The sequence below is a fragment of the Lepidothrix coronata genome, unplaced genomic scaffold (assembly GCF_001604755.1).
Source record: "Lepidothrix coronata isolate B3197 unplaced genomic scaffold, Lepidothrix_coronata-1.0 Scaffold110, whole genome shotgun sequence".
NCBI lineage: Eukaryota > Metazoa > Chordata > Aves > Passeriformes > Pipridae > Lepidothrix > Lepidothrix coronata.
This window is the reverse complement of record NW_016690290.1, coordinates 2,078,530-2,098,238: the sequence shown is the minus strand read 5'-3', so window position 1 is coordinate 2,098,238 and position 19,709 is coordinate 2,078,530. Positions and strand designations below refer to the sequence as shown.

The 19,709-nt window shown below is 52.5% G+C and overlaps 1 protein-coding gene across 4 annotated transcripts in view; it reads right to left on the bottom strand.

Annotated features, from left to right (window-relative positions):
- Positions 1 to 18,791, bottom strand: part of PLEKHG4 (pleckstrin homology and RhoGEF domain containing G4) — an 83,347-nt gene extending 64,556 nt beyond the window's left edge. For 2 of the 4 annotated variants that reach the window (XM_017824182.1, XM_017824183.1), the window contains exons 1-2: positions 18,659 to 18,791; positions 4,657 to 4,854 (exon numbers count right to left, since the gene is read on the bottom strand). In XM_017824182.1, the coding sequence (XP_017679671.1) occupies positions 4,657 to 4,854; positions 18,659 to 18,661 (201 nt within the window). In that variant the 5' untranslated portion in view covers positions 18,662 to 18,791. The remainder of the gene's footprint in view (positions 1 to 4,656; positions 4,855 to 18,658) is intronic. The other 2 variants (XM_017824185.1, XM_017824186.1) reach the window with 1 other exon arrangement.
- Positions 18,792 to 19,709: the final 918 nt, after the last annotated feature.

Genomic DNA, 19,709 nt, shown 5'->3' with positions numbered 1-19,709 from the left:
CCTTTCTTTGTTCCACTCGTTCATTGTGCAAAGCATTGCAAAACACCGTCTGTAACGGCACCAGCACCACCCAACTGTGCTAGAAGCATCTCTTACAGCTAAGTTCCCACTTGCCATGCCCCTGCACCAACCCAGTCACCCGTTAGTTTTCCTCTTCAAGCTGATGATCCCCGTTTCTCAACAGAAGTTCTGCCTGTGGAGGCACATGCCTGCCCTCCCAGTCTACCGCTACAAAATTTTAAGCACAAAGTTCTAGAGCTCATCTTGTGCAATGCATTTCTCACCCTCCTCTTCCCAGGTTATTGTTTGGTGGCTCCCAGGCTGGTTTCACCACAAACATGTCACATACATACTCTTACTTTTTTATGCCAAGGTCACGGATGAGAAGCCATGAGTGTGTCATGACTCCTGCCTCCAACTCAGTTTTCCCTGCAGTACAAACACCCTCCCCTGCACCAGTTTGTTACCCATCTCGCAATACTTGCATAAACCTCGATCCCTTTGGCACAGTAATTATGACTCCATAATAAATCCTTTATGCAAGAGATTAGACAATGAAATTTATCTCTCTACAGAGAGATGGCTTATGAAAAAGGCTGGTACCTGGCATGGAGCAAACCACATGAAAACGTTACCCAGTTTTTAATGGGTCAGTTAATTCAGTCCTTGCTCAGTGCATGTTGTTGTACACTCAGCTTGTTCTCTGTATTTTGTTACTAGCCCTGACTTAACAGATTCAGTAAAATCCCTGTTACCAAACATTCGGCATCACATGGTAACTTCTTCCACATTCCAGGATGGAGACCAGCCAGTCCTATTTCTTTGAAACAGTCAAGTCCATATCATTTCAGCTATGGCAGTTTTATTTCTGTTCACTCAGTGCAACTGCCCTACACACTGTATCACTACAAAACTGAACCTTCCTTTAGTTCCCATTTACTTGACTCACACAGAACCTCAGCCAGTAAAGCACAGAAGTGCCCAGGCCAAGAATTTTGTACATAAGTTTTTAAACGAAGAAAAATACGCAGTTTTCTATACAGGACTATGAAACTGCACCCTACACCACACCAAACCCTCTTCTGCCATTGAAATATCTCCCAGTACGTATATTAAGGCCATCTGTACTGAAGGTCTTTCAGGGGAACAAGTGGCAGACAAAAATATCAGCTCCCAAACTATTATAAATAATCTGTAGGACTGAAAAGTGAAAGACAGAATCATCAGCAGCATTAACATAAAGCTGAATTCCATCTGCACCTACCTGACACGGGCATTCTGTTAAAATCTGGATGCAGAGTAACCTCTTTGGGGGCTACTCATACATTAAGAAATCCAAAAACCCAACCTCATTGCTTAGATAACTTGTTTGACTACTGACTGACAAGGAGAAAAAAACTCAGCAATAGAATCACCAAAACCAAAATGCAGAATGCACTGGCATTTCTGAAAAACCCTACAAAGCCACAGTCTAAACTGCAGCAAGAGCCAGAGTAACATCCAAACAGGAATGCAAGTCCCTCAATAGCCTAAACATTACAGAGCTTTAGAACTTCAGAAGCGGAGCATCCTCATGCTGCTCCTGCTCCAAAACGCACCTTCAAAGGGAAGATTACATGAAGAGGCTTATTACAGTCCTTTCAACATTTCATTTTGAGGCTCAAGTATTTGCTTTTCTCATGTCCAAACACTACCGAGCCAAAGCAGGCTCATCAGAGGAGTGCCAGGAACACCCTCTACGCCCAGCAGCTGCAGCCAGGAATAAAGCTGCCTCTGAGGACAGAGCTGGGCTCCAACGACTAAGATGGCACGAAGCTGGAATCTCCCAGAGCTGCAGGGATGGTTAGGGTGGAACAGACCATTTAGCTCAGGATGGCATTGGAAGGCCAGGGGCAAAACCTGGTTTTTAACTTTGTGCTAAGCAGAGACAGATCCCTTGGAATACCCCTTCCAGCACCTGAGGAATCACATACAGGCTGCTGATTTTAACCCACCCAGCTGAAGCCCATGAACTCGTCTACCTTCATGAAGCCACTTACACTTTTGTCACTGCAGAGGCTGACAGAAGATCTAGTGCTCTCAAGATTTCCTACAGCAGTCATTCAGACAGGAATTAAGTCTTTTCCCTTTAGTGTGTTTAGGAAAAGCTCAAGTGGAGCAGCGGAACTACAAACTAAGGAGGAAGCATTGCAGGCAAAACTTTTAAAAAACGAGTAGCAAGAAATAGTCCTCTGTGATTTCAAATAAAGGAAGGGGCACACAGTGGAGGTTTGGGAAAGAGTCCACAGCAAATGAAATAAATTTCATCAATAAAAAAAAATATCAAACAACCACACTTCTAAATAAAATATGGAATCACCTGGGACAACCTTTAAAGAGAGTACAAGGCACCTAGAGCTTCCCTTGATCTCCCTGTATTGCCACTTGGGAAGCACAAAGCCATGAGTCAAGGCCAGAAAGGGTCACAAGCAAGGAGGAAAGGCTCTTGCTGCTCATTCTCCCAGACATTTCACACCTCAGCAAAAGCCTCCCATACCTAATGCTGAGCCCTGGGCAGCCCTCACTGCAGGTGGCTGCCCCACCAGCCCCACACTTTGTGGCCACTGGGCAGGCCAGGGAGTGCCAGGCAGGCCTCCCAGCACAGCTCGTGCCCTTGCACCACCTCCCCGAACTGTGCTGCATGGGTGGGACAGACCCACCGTCCTGGCTTCCCCCTCCCGCAGGACACCTCAGACACCACCAGCCCCCCTTTGCCTCCATGTCACCCGAGCCCACGCTCCAGGCCAGCCTGGGGGCCACCAGCACCCTGAGCTTGTCCCGTGCCCACTGCCCTCCCCTCTCCCACCTGAGGGACCCTCCCAGTGCCCACCGCCCTCACCTCTCCCACCTGAGGGACCCTCCCAGTGCCCACCGCCCTCACCTCTCCCAGCTCAGGGACCCTCCCAGTGCCCACCGCCCTCACCTCTCCCAGCTCAGGGACCCTCCCAGTGCCCACCGCCCTCACCTCTCCCAGCTCAGGGACCCTCCCAGTGCCCACCGCCCTCACCTCTCCCGCCTCACCGCCCCCAGCACGTGCCGCCCTCGCGCCTCTCCCGCCTCGTGCTGCAACAGCCCTTCAACAGCTCGGCTGAGCCCGCCCTGCCCGTCAAGGCACCCCCGCGCTCCCATTGGCTGCCGCAGCCCCAGCTGTCCTGCCATTGGCTGCAGGGCAGCACAAGGCCCGCCCCCCTGCCACGCCCGCGTCCCGCCCGTCCTGCCCCGAGGGCAGCGCGGGGCCCACCCTGTCCGTGTCCCTGTCCCTGTCCGTGTCCCTGTCCGTGTCCCTGTCCCTTCCCCAGCACTGCCCAGCGCACCCCTCCTGCCCCCAACACCTCCCTGTTGGGACAGCAGCACTGTGGGTTCAGCTCCCTGCCGCTTTCCCTCCCTCACCCCTCCACCACCTCACCTGCCCAAGGCCCCGCTGGAAGCTGCCGGGATCTCAGGGAGTGGGGACATTGCTACTTTGGCGAGGCCGAGATGTTTTGGGGAAAGCTGTGAAGTGTCTTGCCATAATGAGTAGTTCACACAAACGAAAAGCCTTTTGTTTCTTTAGAGGGGAAAAACGTGATGCACCGTCGAATTAAAAACTGCAGCAACAGACAGTGATGGAATAATTCCTATTCCAGTGTTCATGACAGAGAGCAGCTCCCCAAAATCCTGATGTACAACCTTGGATCCTCCTGGGCTCACAAACACACAGCTGGCACCAAGCTGGAGGCTGGCTGACAACACAGTGGGACAAACACTGCACCAAAGCACTTACTTGCAAGATGCGCAGCTTTACATGGATCCATCCTATGTGATGGGTCTTTCCCCACAGCATTTCACCTCCTTGAGACAAATGAGTAACTGATTGTTTCAGCTTCTATTTAATATTTTTGCTCCTCCTAGAAGTCCCTTGCCCTCCACCATGAGGACTTCTATTGACAGCCTGGCCACATACCCGCTCCACATTCAGAGATAAGAGGGCTACACTGAACCCAAGTTTTAGGTTGTTGGGGCTGGTTGTTTGGGGTTTTTTTCATCTTTCAGACTTTGAGCCAAGTTTGTGATGGAGGCGTTTGACTCATCGTTTCTAACATTTTAGACTCCCAACAGTAACGCACGTTAATCTTGGACTCGTTCTGGCAGTAAATGTAACGTGACTCCTCAGGGCTACTGAGCCTTGCAACCGTTCCAGCAACCATCAAAGGGGAGCTGGAGTTCTGGGAAAAACACCGACTGGCAGCATTTCGCCCCGCACGTCCTCCTGCCAGTGGCGGGAGCCCGACAGCTTCATCCACAAGGCCAGGGAACGGCCGGGGTCAGAGGCCACCTGAGTCAGCCATATCCAGCAAGCGCTTTGCTAAACCTCTTCCTGTGAGTCCCTTAACACCTTCTGTTCAGTGCTGCTGGTTATGGAAGGTGAGGGCACAGCTCCACACCTGATCTCTGCACGGGTTAGGCTTCAACAACGATTTCTCAACTGTTTCCCAACTGTCTGCCTGCCCTGTGGGTCATCACACCTCCCACCTAGGCTGCTGCACATACTTTCTGCCAGCCGTTATACATACGAGAGGCAGAAAGAAAACTCTCCAAGAGAGCCTCCACAGGCCTTAGAGAGCATGATGTACTCACACAGGCATCCTGCTGAATGCACTGCAGGATGTGCTTGGCTGGAATCAGGAAGTCTATGAGGTAGCGCAGTCCATCCCCACGGTACGTCTTCTCCACCACATCAAAAACTTGGCACAGAACAGTGGCTGCGGTAGCCTCAAACGGAGGGTAGAGTGTTGATAACGTGCTCTGAATGCAGCCGTCCAGCGACTCCGAGTCCTGCCGAGAGACAAAGCGTTAGTGGTACCACGGCACGATCCGCGCCGGCGCCCCGACGAGCCCTACGCCCAGGAGAGCAGCCATCTCCAAACGCAGGAGGAGCGGAGATCAAAGGAGCAAAGCGCTGTCCTTTCCAGCTCCCCTTGGCACCAGGGATTCCAGGTAAACACTGGAAAGCTCTCCCAAAACAGGAGTGGAGTGCTCGCAGAGTGTGCTGTGCACAGCAGCGAGAATTCCCAGCTTTTGCTTACGCAGCAAGTCCTTCTCCTGCCTGCGCGGGGTGGGGCGGCTGTTAGACCACACTGCGGCACGTGAGCGCGTGCGGGCGAGCCAGTCATGGGGTTGGCACATCGGCAGGACCCGAGTCCTGGGTACCTGGGGCTGGAGATGCTGCCCGGCACTTGGGTACGTTACATCCCAGAGTTACAGCTCCCCGCTGGGCTGAGCGGAGCTGCAGGGACAACAGGTTGGGCTGAAGCTCCTGAGCCTGACGCGCTCTGGAGTCCCAGCACAGGGTGAGTTCGGAGCGCTTGGTCCCGAGGAAAGCCACTCACCAGTGAGATTCCTCATTATCCAAAGCTGTTTGCCTCTCATGAAAGGCTCCACTCCAGGAGCCAGGAATTTTCTGCACTGAGAGATGCCTCCCAACAGGATTCACAGACTGCACCTGAACAGTGGTCCCTGAGCACACACATCGATACGTGGGATGCCCATTTCCAGCTCACGGATCAGAGGCAATGGCTTCCCTGAATACACCTTCATTTGGAAGAACCTCCCAGCCAGAGCCTGCCCACGGTGTCAGGACCAATTCCAGTGCCAGAGGCCAAAATCTGAGTTATTGCATGGGTGTAAATCAAGAGGGCTTGCCAAAAAGTAACAATAAAAAAAATAAAGCTGTACATATCTGGAGAGAGGATCAGGATCCCTCCTTTCCTTTCTATTTCAGAGGGGATCCCTTGGGCTAACTTACAGCCAGTGGGAGTAAGTTTTGCTACAAAACCAAATGAAAGTTTACTCAGGTGTCTGGCCAGGTCTTCATCTGATCTAAATCCACCTCCTTTCACTAGAGACAAGAAAAGCATTTCAGCCACTTGGCCCTACAGCCTCCTGCAGAACAGGAACAGCTGCATGGACATGCCTGAAAACATACCTCAGTCCCACAGCAAGATGGGGAGAGAAAGTTAAACAAAGCAGTGCCACAACAGCTTACACCACCACCGGGGAGCAGTAGGGCGAGGAGATCAGGAGGAAACAAACTGTTTTGCTTCTTCCACTCCACGGCAGCACAGGTTCATCACTCCAGATACCTCCACTGGCCTGAGAAAATGCAACAGTCTCAGAGAAAGCCTGAACCGACCTGCAGCCCGAGCAGAGATGATGCTCCTCACACGAGCCTTCCCACCTCTCACAGCTCAGCAATCTCCAAGTTCTTCCTTTAGACGGTTGGATGTTTTAAGCTTAATATAAACTCCCTGCTCTGTTGTAGGACAGCCTGTGGGACTGCACAGGAGAGGTGGGGACACCCAGGAGATGCCTCCACAATTCCTGCCTGCACCGAGCTGGCAGAACACGTGTGACAGGCAAACCACACGCTGCCTGTGGCACGGCACTGCTTCCTTACCTCTTCTGCTGTTTCTCTTGGTGGCAGCAACAAGCAAGGCTAGATGGCAGCAGGCTCCTAAAGTGTTCACATCTTTTCTGAGAAACCAGCTGCCTCCTGCAGTACTCCTCAAGGCCAATGCAACCAGATGAACAGAGGTTAAGGAGCTATTTTTCATATTCACAGAATCACAGATTGTCCTTAGTTGGAATTCTTAACCCAATATTCTTAACTGCAAAAGCAGGAGCCCTACATGCACACTTCCAAACACTGAGTGCTAGGGTGAGCATTTAACCTCAATCCTAAATGGGAGGAGAAGGCTGTTTTAGACAAGTTTCTTCCCACTCAGAAAAATAATAACCTCTGTTGACATCAACCTGTCCCAGCAAGTGCCTTTGGCCTTGTCAGACAAAACTGGCCTTCACACAGGTGCTCTCCCACCCAGCACCAGCTGCCTGCTTGGGCACTATCACAGTAGCATTGCTGCTGGTAGCATTTGACAACAATCTCTCTCTGACCCTCCACAGCCCACAGGTTTCAAAGTACCAGCCAAAACCAGCTGGGGTTGGTTCTGTGCCATCCTCTGTCCCCATGTCCTGCTTGAGCAAAATTCTTTCAGATATCAATCCCTCCCCAAAAGACATTTGTTAAGTTTACTATTGCAAATAAAACAAAGAAGTCAAAATATTTGCACATGAGTCAGTGCATCGCTCTAAGGTTCTCACACCATTCCTGCTGCCTTAGCAAAGCCTTCACAAAACAATTATTAACACTGGCACTGGATCAAAAATCTTTTATATGGTTAAAATAAACCAGGTCGTACATTATCCTTCCTTTAGTAAAATACAGAATAACCATAGCCTGTAGCCATTGCAGAGTGCAGTGCTAACAGGGCACTCCATAGCACAGAGGCTTTATCTCCCTCTGGCTAGACTATACCATGAAGCCATGAGAGCTGTGCAGGCTTCCAAGGGACAGAGAGAAGGCTTCAACCCCTACTACTTGGTAGAAAGAAATGTTTGCCCCAGTCTCTGCTAATTCCACATCAAAAGCCCCGAATAGGGAGCAAATTCCCACATCCCACCACGCTGCATGTGATTGCAGCACCAGCATCCCTGGGCAGCTGCAGAACAAGGATGGATGCAGCCTCCATGTGCAACAGGCAATTGTGGAGGTGACACTTTTTAGTGCTCCCACCCACCCAGGGTGGTCACCAGAGTTATGTCCTGCTGGGGTAGAGGGTGCAACATGGCAGTGCCTCGGAAGTCACCTTGAAAACACAGAGGGTGGAACATGGCAGAGCTTGGAGCCTGCAACAGCAGCAGATTCACCTCTAATCAGGGATTCATTAACCCAACTCACAATCCAAGGGATGGGACTGCTTATTTGTATTAATTAACTTCTCAGATTGCAGAGGGGCCAGAGGAAAGGGCCTCAGCAGGGGCTGTAAGAGGCTGTTGAATGCCAGAGCACAGCTGGGCAGCCTCACACATCCAGCCTGCAGGCAGGGCCTGCTGCCACACACATGGAAAAGACGTGGTTCGGAGGCACAGGGAACTCATGCAAACAAGAGAAGGGCATAGTGCCCTGCAGTCCAGAGGCTGACAAACCTGAAGTCCAGAGCCTGTCCTGCCTACAAACCACATCACGGAATCGTAGAATGTGTAAGGTTGGAAGGCACCACTGGAGGTCATCTAGTCCAACCTCTCTGCTCCAGCAGGGTCCCCTAGACCATATTAGGGGTCCCCCAGACCACTGAAGGGTTTCCTAGAGCATGTTAGGGTCCCCCAGAGCATGTTACTCCAGCTGGCTTTTGAGTATCTCCAAAGAATGAGACTCCGCAATCTCTCTGGGCAACCTATTCCAGAGTTTCCATCACTTAGCTCAAGCAGTCAACGCAACCTCCAGCAGGCATGAGGAGAAACCTCCGTGACCCAGGATGAGTGGACAGCACCTGGAGAGGAGGAGAGCAAGCTAACCCAGCAAGGATCCAAGGGGAGAGAACTCCTACCCCAGGACACTTCCACTTCAGCCAGCCCACAGTGGCCCCCAAGAGCTGGCAGAGCCCAGCACAGGAGCCTCCTGCAGAAAAGCAGCCTCCTTCAGGGACTGGAAATTTCTAGCTTCCCTGCCTCCAACACTGTTGCCACATCCCTTTCACAGAAAAGGTCCTGGACACTTATTCCTTTTCAGCCACTTGGCACAAACACTAGCCAGGGCGCTTTCCAAGCAAGCCAGAGAGCATCTCCCCAAGCAAAAGATGTCTTGGAACTCAAATGCTTCTTTGTCAATAGCACAGGAGGACCTGTGAACTCCAGCTCACTGCCACCACTCCACCACACCTCCCAAAAGAGAAACATGCTTTTAAAATAACTCCTCTATAAATCAAGGCGCTAAATAAAGCCCAGGTTAAGGTCATGTCCGGCCAAACCGGCTTTCACTGCTGCTCAGCTGGGAGCCACTGCAGGGGCTGGAGCACAGCGAGGGGAGAGGAAAGCAGCACATGGGGATGGGATGGGCTCCCTGAGCTGAGCCCTGTGACAGGAACAACCCAGCGTGGTCCCACCCAGGGGGAAAGGGAGCAGGGAGAACCCAGGAGGACTTCATAGCTGGCAGAGGGCTTAGGTCTGAACAGGGCCAGCAATGAGTGGGGTGGGTGGGCTGCCCTTCAGCCCCTGCATATCATCAGAGCCACAGATGCTGTGAAACAAATAAAGCAATAAAGTTGTGGCAAAGCTCTGTTGCTCAGCCCTAAGAGCCCTTCTCCATCACAAACTGCAGCAATACCATGATTCAAACACAAATGAGGTTACCAGTGCCTGGGCAGAAGCCCCAAGCCTGGACTAACAAGCAGGCAGCAAGAAGAGCAGACCAGGATCTGTTACAAACCTGCTCAGGAGACACATCTACCTTTCCTCGTGCAAGCAGCTGCTGCAGAATGTGAGACGAGCCTATCAGGAGGCATCTGGAGTGATCAGGAGGTTCTTGGGCTTTTCTAGGTGCTTTTCTAGATCGAATTTTCTGCCTACCTTTGTGGGCATGGAGAGAATGACATAGCAGCTCCAGCCACTGGGAACTCCTGTCATGCTACATTTCTTTCTGACTCAGGATTCAACTTTTTCCTCTTTGGGACCTGCTGCTCATCAATTAAGTCTGAACTCTGGAGAACCTCCTACAAGTTTGGAGAACAAGAAGTCAGCCTGCCTGGGGAGCAGAGAGATCATCCCCAGGGCTACACACACACACTTTGCACAGCCTCAGAATACTTTGTGCTCTTCAAGCAACCCAAATGGCTCAGGATAATGCAAGTCGGTGCAGGGAAGGGCTTCAATGCTACTGGACCCATCTGGGCCCACGAAGCCTTGGCAGCATTTTCCCTACAACTCACCCAAGCACTTTGTTAATTTTGCCTAGAAAATGCTGTGTCTTCCCTGCTGACAGCCCCGATGCTGTCTGTAGACTCCTAAAAAACACTGTTATGGTGAGACCAGACTAACTGTTTGACTAACCCATGACTTATGGCGGACAACACTCCTTTCCAGCAGGCTGGTCTGGCCCATGTAACACACCGAGGTTTCATCCCCCAGCAGGAATTTAAGCCAAAGAACCTGCAGCTCTGCTCTCAGAAACCTAGACCCCCAATCTGAGCTGCCCAAGAATGGGAACTACATGTCCCAGAGTGCCCTGGCTAAAGGCAGAGCTTGGCAGAGCAGGGAGCATGGCTGGGCAGTGGAGCAGAGCCCGGCAAGGCTGCGAGCACAGCGAGAACACCCAGCTCTGAGTCACCGAGTGCCTCGGCTCCCGCTCAGCAGGGAGGCTGTGCCAGGAGCTCCCACAACTTTGCCCTCCTTCTGCTGGCTGCCCGGAGCTTGGCCACGTCCTGCACGCACCCCCTGTCTCCCCTCTTGCCCAGGTACCAACAGACAGTGTGAAGGCAGGAGAGAAAAGACCAGAGTTCGCAAAGGTGAGGGGAAGAGATGACCCAGGCCTCCCACGCCCCAGACTGCAAAGTAGAAATAACAGCAAAACTGGGAAGAGGCAGAGCTCCAAGCAGCACAACACAGAGCCTGCCCATGGCCCCCAGCCAGCTTTGGGACTGGGGGAAAAGGAGCTCACAGCAGGCGCTGAGCAGGGCCGGGTTAGCTGGTCCCTCCGCCAGCAAAGGCTGCCGTGCTGCGCCGCTTGGCTGGGGCTGCTCAGCTCTCAGCTGACGTGAGAAACCTCATTTCCAGTAAAAACAGACCTCTGGGCTTTCCATGAAGCCTTTCCACTTTCTGACACAAAGCTGAAAGCCAGGCCGCTTTGCCTTTAAAAACGAGACGTTTCTCTGTTCAAAAAGGTCTTTGGCTAAAAGCAAGGCTTGTTTTTCTGACAAAATTTGAGATTTCCCACTCCGTTGCTGCAGGGAGGAGAACCCTCCCAGCCCCATTTCCTGAGCCGTTCTAATCACAGCGGCAATGAGTTCAAGAGAGAAAAATCTTCCCAGAGCAAGTGCCAGCTCCCCCCTCTGCTGCTTGCTCTGAGGCTCACTGGGAGGCTGAGAGGAGGGCGCCTGCCTTCAGTACCCTGCCTGCCTCTGGACAAAATAATGCACTCTTAAGTGGTGCAGTTGTAGAGGTAGGCATTCCCACTCCTGTACTTACAGCATCTTCCTATGAGATAACCAGGAAAGGCTCTACCTGCTCTTTGGCCTGTTGTTTTAGGCTTTTCAGGGAGAAAAGCAAAGTGCCCAGTTCCACTTGGGAGGCAAGTGTTTGCAGCCTCACCCAGGCCAGCTTTGCTCAAGGGCTGCACCTCCAAAAGCAAGTTGCCTTCTGCATGCCACCATGGCATCCCTGGCAGAGGGCACGGCTGTAGCCTGGCTCGGCTCCCCTGTCGCTGGGGCAGGCAGGACGGCTCCGCAGCCTGTGGATAAACCAGCTCCTACAGCCTTGCAGGGAGTGGTGCTCAGCAGACAGAGCTGGGAGAATCATTTCCAGATGCCTCCCTCTGTTCTCCCAGCCCTTCTCCGTGTTGACGCGGCTGCGGCAGCCAAAGCAGCTCCTACTGGGCAGCACACGGGATTATCATTCCAGGCACTGCAGGAAAACAAGCGCTTGGAAGCGATTAACTCATGATCTCTCATTTAATTAAACAAAGGGAAAAATGATGTATTTGCTTTTCAGCTCCGAGGTCCCTCTTCTGCGCATGCTGTAGGTCTGGGCTTGCGCAGCCGGTGAAAGGCAGGCCCAGAGCTGGGCGACCTCCCTGCCAGCCCAGGCTTGGTTTGTTTTCACTCAAGGGGGACATCCCAGATTGCTCTGGAAGTGAAGCATGACCTCCTGCGAGCTTCGAGCTTTGGAGCTGGTGCACAGCTACCCCTGTGCTGTCCTTATGCTGGAGCAAAAGGCAGGGAATAGCAGACGGCAGGGGCAGCCTGGTCCAGGTACATCCCTGGCTCTGTGCCGTGCTGCAGGTGGCCTAACACAGACATTATCATATGGCAACACGACCTGAGTCACCTGAGCCTGCCCTCCAGCCCAAGACCCCTGTTTATGTGGGCCTAATACAGCACCTTCCTCCTTAACTCACCTTACTCCTCTCTACCCTTTCCTTTAGGTTTTCGTACTCCAGCTTCTCTGGAGCAGACCCTCTGTACTTTCTCCTTTGTCTGTGCAACACCCAAAACATCAGAAAAGCTGCTGACAACTCCTGAACAGATTAAAGAGGCCAAAGTGGGGATGACCCACAATCCAAGAAAGTTTAGCCAGAGAGGGGCAGACCTGGGAAATGGAGATAAGCTTTTCCTCACGGGGATGTGTCCCGCTCACAAATGAGCTCTCGATGAACCGAGCAGGAGGTAAGTCTTATCCAGACCAACAAATGAGCCTGCTGCCAAAGACCTGTTACTTTCTATTAGCAATAGATCAAGGACATGATATAGGTGTTTAAAGGGCAGCTGAGAGAACGGATCAAAGCCCTGTCCTTAAAGAGACATCTTCCAGCTGAAATGAGGGCCCAGAAGATGAGAAGAGCTGTGTATAAAACACCATCCTACAGCTGGACACCAGCTTATTTTGGTTTAGTTTAATCAAGGGATTAAGTCCTTAATCTGAAATAACTGTCTAAGCACAGTTTTTTTCAAAATATCACTGGCATAGATCTAACCATGCAATTAATTAACAAAGTGGTACTCTGCGTGATGCAAAGCTTCAGGTACTTTAGAACACCCTTCCCAGCAACAGACTGAAAGAGCATGAGCACGTGGCAGCCGTGGTTTCACTGCCCTCTTGTGCCCACCTCCCTGAGACCCCCCAGAATTCTCCACTCCTGCTGCCAGACTGCAGGGGCTGCCCTGGCGTGGGCACCGACAGTCTGGCCATGGCACCATACGCCACAGTCCAGCCAGGGACCTCCACATTCAAAGTGTCATGTTCCTACAACAGGCTCGGACAAAGCTTGCTAAATCCTGTTAGATATCACAGACAGAGCCAAGAATTTCCCAGGCCACTTCTATACAAGACATTGCAGCAGTCCCTTTCTTTACAGAACTCTTCTTGCAAATGCACCTTTCTCTCTGCTACCCAACAAAAGAAACTCCTTGAGCTCATTCATCTTATTATTAGCGACAGCATTTGCTCTGCTCTCAACTTCAGGCATTGGCACACCAACCCAAGCAGTAGCCTAATGTGTACCAAGTGACAGGGCACTCCAGGCAGATGAAAGATTTGCTTATACCAGCCAGCCATAAAATACCCTGTGTCAGTTCTTCACCGAACGGGTCAGCTCATTTTAACACCTTTTAGTCAGAGGCATTAGGCCATAGCCTACCCCTTGTGTTCAGACTCCCATCTGGGGGCATCTTACAACAGATGGGCAGCCTCCTGTGCTCAAAAAAAAAAAATGATAATCCTTCAGCAGACCAGCTGACAAGTGCCAAAAACGATCTCCATGGGGTCACTATTTAGATTATTAGTTCTGTGCCAGCGTTGCACACGTTCTGGGCTCACGTTCACATCTCACCCCTTCCTTTGCAAGGTGCATGAGCTGCTGGACAGACTCCCATGGATTCTCCACATCTTGTCATCTTCCTAATTGACGGTGGATGCCATGGAGAAACGATCCTCTTTTAGTTAAAGAGCTCCCAGACTGAATGTGGGAGCTAGGTCTGTGGTCCCAGTATCCCATAACAGATGAGCCATAGTTCCTTTTGGCCTTAAACACACTGCATTACCATGAGCTAACGAAATACAAGTCCGACTATGTCAGAGGGGAACAGAAACTGCTCTGAAGTGGAGCTGCAATTCCAGGAGGGGCCAGCAAGAGAAGACAGTCAGTGCAGAAGGACCTTCCTTGGAGGAGAATATCCCTGCACACCTCTGATATGAGAAAGGAGCCGGCAGCAGCAACTAGATGCCACATCTGAGGAAGAAGCTGTAAGGAAGGATGAGCCAGAAGGGCAGAGCAGGCAGCCCAGAGATGTCCATGGCTATGCCAGTTCAGCCATGGGCCACCCCAAGAAGCATCAGTCTGTGCCCTGCAGGGAGAAGTACTCCTGGTTAGAGGGACCCAGATTTACTCCAAGACTCTCCAAGCTCACTGGGTACAGAAACACATGTGCTCAAGCTCTCCTGCCCCTGAGCAGCCAAGCCTGGGGCAGAGTCAGAAGAAACCATTTCCCCTATATTTGGATACAGCACTAAATGCATGCCTCCTGGAAAGCTAAGTAAATCAGTCAGAAACTCATTGCTTTTACTAAACTCCTGAGTTAGAAAGGGGTGAACACAGGCTTTTAAAGCTACTCCCTTTATAGCTTTTTTTCCCCCAAACAGAAAACAGTCTCACGTGTCCCATTATTTCCATACATATCAAAGGAGGGTGGAGATTTAACTAGCAATTTCTAAAAGATCTTTGTGCACAGAAGGGATGTATGCCAAAACGTGGGTGGTTATAAGCCCAAACACAAAGGAGAATACATCCACAGGCATTTTTCCCCTTGATCCATTAACGGGTCTGCATACCAGCCTCCTGAGCATATGAGAGGGACCTTGTTCAAAAGGTAAATGTATTCAGCAAGATGACAACAGACAGCAAACAACCCACATCCTTTAACCATGTTGGAGGCTCAGCAGCGCCGGGTTTTTGTTGGGAGGCACTGAGATCTGACAGGCAGCCTCGGGGAAGGGATCCTCCTGAAGGAACCTGCTCAGGAAGCCTCTGCCACACCCAAGGCAGGCTGCAAAGCTCAAAGCGGACACCTAGCTCAGGTCACCAGAACTCCAGCAGCTCTCCTCCTCTGCACCACACAAACCACCGTGGGGCCACAGCACCACGTCCCACTGGGGGTGACCAGAAGGCCCCATGGAGGCTCCCCTCTACCACATCCACCAGTGTCCAGGAGGAGCACGTGGGAGTCCTCACCTGGTCCCCACTTCTTTTCAGCTGAGCCATTTGATCCTGTTCAAAAAAATGTCTGGTTGCACCAGCTGGAGCAAGGGTTCATCCAGGGCTTCCCAGCCTGATGGCAGAATGGTAAATCTGAGCAGACAGAAAGACTTTCAGATTCATTCTGTGCTGCTTTGATCTTGGAAGTTTCAGCTTGGTGTCCAATGATGCAAAAAATGGGATACGTACGAAACCAGCCAGGAGCACTTACCACAAGAAAGGCCCCGTTTTTTTGTTAATTTTTTAATGAAAGACTAGGCCAGCCAACAGAGATGAGGCACTCGGTGTGGCAGAGAGGTATTAGCATGGTCAAACCTTCAGAGTCAATAAGGGCATGTCCACTCACTTCTCTGAGCTGCAACCCAGGTACCAGGAGTGGTGCAGAAAGTACGGAGCATCCCATGGCCAGAGGTGAGCAGCTTACTCCAGCAGCCTCTCCTTGCTTTATATTGCTGTTCAGTCAGCAACACATCTGATCCTGGTGCTGCTACTCCCTTTTTCAGGCCTTGGATCCATTGAACTCTGCAGGACTGGAACAGGGGGTTCCCTCATGGGTTGGGAGCCAGGAATATGAACAAAAGGTGCTCTTATATGAGTGCCCACGGGTGGGTTCAGTTTATAGTTTCCACAGAAGACACCACTGTTTTAACAGAGATTTTTTTCCAGCACTTGGGTGCTAAAAGGGCCTGTAGCCCCTGTGATGTGACTTCCACCCACATTCAGCACCAATGCTCAGGTTTAGGCACACAGCCTGTAGGATGGTTCAGGCTTTGAACAGATCAGTTGCAGACAGGGTTATGTTTGAGATGAAACTAGAAAATGAGGCTCCACGAGCTGAGTGGCTGTGACTGTGCTCTAGTATTTAGAGGCAGACATGCTGGCTGTCATGTCTGAAGTGACCAGTTGCAAGATGCTGACAAGGCTCTCACATTATGATCTCTTCTGCTAGCAGGGTGTGCCCTCAGGCCAACTGCCCATGGGGGAAGATGGCAGCAGCATGGCCAGAGGGGGTTAAGCTACAGGATGCTGGTTTGCTGAAGATAAGTGCTGACACTCAGCACAGAGTCCTCCTTGGGTGCCTGCAGCATCTCACCATAAGCACTTGCTGTCTGGCATTCCCACGTCATACTAGAACACATTTGGTGATTCCTGGGTGGAGATACCTGGATGCAGCTGGTCTGTCACCTGCATTTAGCCATTATTTTTATTGCTACAATGAGCAGCATGTTCACCTCCCCAGCGCTTTTGGAAAGACTCTGGGCAAAATTCAAGTTGTCATCCCTGTTACCCCAGAGGAGGTGCTTTCAAACCGCTTCCATGTGCTCAGGATTATGTGTCTGGACTTTGTCTGCTTTCCAACATCTTACTCATGGCTTTGGCACAGAAATAAAGAAAGAAGATCCCCAATGCTTAAAGCTCTTTGTGATTCCCAGACTCATTTCCTTCCCACCCTGGGAGAAGACATAACCAGGGGATAAAAGAAAGACCCTATTTTCTGCTGAAACCCATCCTCTCTCCTGCCAGCATAGAGGTGCCACCTGAACTTCTCTGCAGGAAGCACCAAGGCGTGGTGAAGCCCATTCTCTCTCCCATTCCATACCAGGGAATGAGGGCAGATCCCCAGTCACAAAAGCCATGATGGGACGAGCAAGGTAGACAGAGCCCAGCCAGGCTCCTGCTTTGCTCACGCCATGGGGTTTCCACAGCTGCAAAAGTCACTTCTAGTGGAAGTGGGCTACTTTGGCCCAAGGTACCTCACCCCATTTGGTGCTTGAGGCATCCCCCAGCTGCCACAACCCTGTGCACACACACCACACCACCCCTAACACTGAAGCCCCATGAAGAGGAGTCACCTGCCTCACGCAGAGCAGGGCAGCCAGCAGCTGTCCCTTGCCAGACCTCCATCAGGAGCCAAGCCTCCAAGTGTCCTGCAGGCTGCTGGAGGCAATGGGGAAGTCTCTTGCAGGCCAGCAGACTGACACACATTCACTGAGATCCATATTTTGTGCCTGCAGGGTTTGTTTGATTCACCAGAACATCAAAAACTCAAACAGAACAGCTTGGAGCTGCAGTCACAACTTGGTTGCTCACAGAAATGTGTCTCCCAAAATGCAGACTGGTCTACACAGCACTGAGAACAAACATCTGCCATGGACCACAAGTGTCTGCAGCATGGTCAGCACCCATTGCTGGGCCTGTGGCAGCTTGACTTCTGGTTCCTGCTCCTTCCAGCTGCACTGAGCACCTGAGAGGCACATGGTTCCTGCACACCCACAACCCACCATGTCACCTGGACTGGCTGTGGCACTGCTCTACACAAAGGACCCTGCTTCAGACAGCGTTTGCATCACACGTCAGGACAACATGAAGGAGGACCTGAACTGGGGATGAAGCACTTGGGAATCAGAAAGTCACCTCCAGCTTGCAGGAGCAGAGTAGCAGCAGCTGGTCTCTGCCTCAGGCCTCCCAGAGCAGAGTTTCACAAGCGCTGCTCCAGCCCTTACGGCAAAATACAGCCCATGGGACTGCAAGGGATGGCCTCCACCCTGCACAGCCCCAAACAGTGCTTTCCTTTGATTTCAACTTCACACACTAACCAGCATAGACCAAAAATTGCCAGGAACACACAAGGAGTGGGGGGAGGGAAATAAGTCTCCTGATTGGGATGGAGAAGTGGAAGAAGTGAGATGCCTGCAGGTCTCCATAGCAGGATGGGAGAAGAGAGCACACCACGGCTCTGACACTGGCATGTGAGGGTACAGAGCACCACAGAATCCTCTGCAGAGTAGCTGGACAGTGGCAAAGGGAAAAGACATGAGTCTAAGGTTAGCTCAGGTTGCACAAGCTAGAAGTTGGTCAACTCATCCTTCAAGGAAAGCCAAACTTCTCTAGGCTCAGAAGCTGAACTTTTAGGAAAGAGCAAGTCACTGCCAGGCACAGCAGCAATGCAAGCTGCTTGTGCCCCTCATGGACTTTGTTCCCTCTGCTGTGGGGAAGCAGCCCATGACACAGTAAGTCACCTCCAGGACATCTAGGGCTGCAGGGCACACGGATCCCAACCTGAGCCCAGGAGCAAACCATCATCAGAAGCCAGGTTGGTGCTCAGTGGGATCTCACCACAGGGCCAGCAATCCCTCCAGCCTCTGCCAGCCCAGGGCTGGGCACCCCTGCAGGGCAGCACCAGCGTGGCTGGGCAGGGGACAGCCCTGCAGCCACTCCCAGGGAGACTGGGTACTCTGCTGCCTGCTGGGCTCACCAGCCTCACCCCTCCCCAAACAAGGATCTCCACGTGCAGAACTTGGCACTGGAAGGGAAGAGTCCCTGGCTGCAGGGATTCTCTGATCCCCCAGATGCCCACCCTGGGCAGGAGAAGCCGATGCTCTCCTCTTCTCCAGGGCTCTGCAATGGGGCAGTGCCCACAGCCCCAGAGCAGGACCGGCAAAGAGCGAGGGCAGGAGGCGAGCCCAGCATCCAGGCAGCCCCAAAGACAGGGCCCTGCCTGACCTGCCCCATCCCAGCTCCTCGCTCCAGCGCTGCACCCTGACAGGCAGGCACCTCGCAGGGGGTCAGTGCCAGCAAGAGCTCCGTGTCCCTGATGCCACCGTTCGGGACTGGCACCAAGGGGAACCACCCGAGTAACGGGAAGCGCCAGAGGAGCCGTTTCCCGCTCCCGGCATTAGCGCCGTGCCCTGGCTCCAGGGAGGCTGCCCCGGGAGCAGCTCCATCCCGCACAGCCCTGCTCGTGCCCAGGGCAAGAGCCCTTCGCAGAGATTTCCTTACCATGTTCCCGGCCTCCTTTATTGCCCCTCACTTCCAGAGACGGCGTTTTTTCTCTTTTTCCTCCATGTGTGCGACGGGGCGTCTCCTCTCCCCTCCGACGTGAACCACCGAAGCACTTTGAGTTCTGGACTGTAATCCAAGCCCTCACCGCCCCCAGCACAGCTCCAACTAATCTAACTCATGACACTACCGGGGCTGAGCAGGGGACCTCGAAGGTTTCTCTGACAGCCAACTCCAGCGCTAGACGGCAGAGGGGCATGGCGAGAGCGGGGTGCCGCGTCCCCCAGCCCTGCGGGGACCTTGGGGACACGGGCAGAGCCAGAGGCGCTCCCGGGCTGTTCCTTACGGCATCGCTGATATCCACGGCCCTCGGGCCGCCGCACAGACCTGCTTAATGCAGGCGCGTCGTGGCAGGGAGCTGCCTTCGCCCGGGAAGATCTGAATAGCTGCGAGAGGAGAACAAGCCCACGGCAGGCATCCCGAGAAGGTCTCCAGCTTCCCAAAGAGGTTTCCAGCAAAATACTCCCGCCTCCCCCCCCTACCCCCGCCGCCTCCTCTTGGCTTTTTTTTCTCTAAGTCCGGAGAAGTTTCTCCACTCCGCGAGATCCTGAGGCAGCGCTGCAGGTTAAGCAAAATGACGAGGAACACGGAGAGAGCGCTCTGAAATACTGTTTTTCTAACTTCTAGAAGGAAAACAGAGAGCAGTGACCGCTTCAGGCAACAGCAACAAACTGCATTGGGATCGGGAGCGAGATGTGGAGACCTCACCCCCTCCCAAAGGAGGAAGTAATTTAACACGGCAAGTTTCTCCACCCCTCCATTAATTGTTTAAGATGGCCAGGGGCCAAAAGCAGTGCCCGAGCACAAGGGAAGGTCACCAAACAGGCAGGAGCAGCCTACAGAAGTGACAACGGGAAAGGGCAGAGCCACAGAGGCGGAGAGAGAGGAGAGAGGCAGGTGCCGCGGGGCATCCCAGGATCTGCTGACAAACAAAGGCTTTGTGTAACGGGAAGCAGGGCGGGAAGTGACACACAGGCAGAACCTTGGAGCC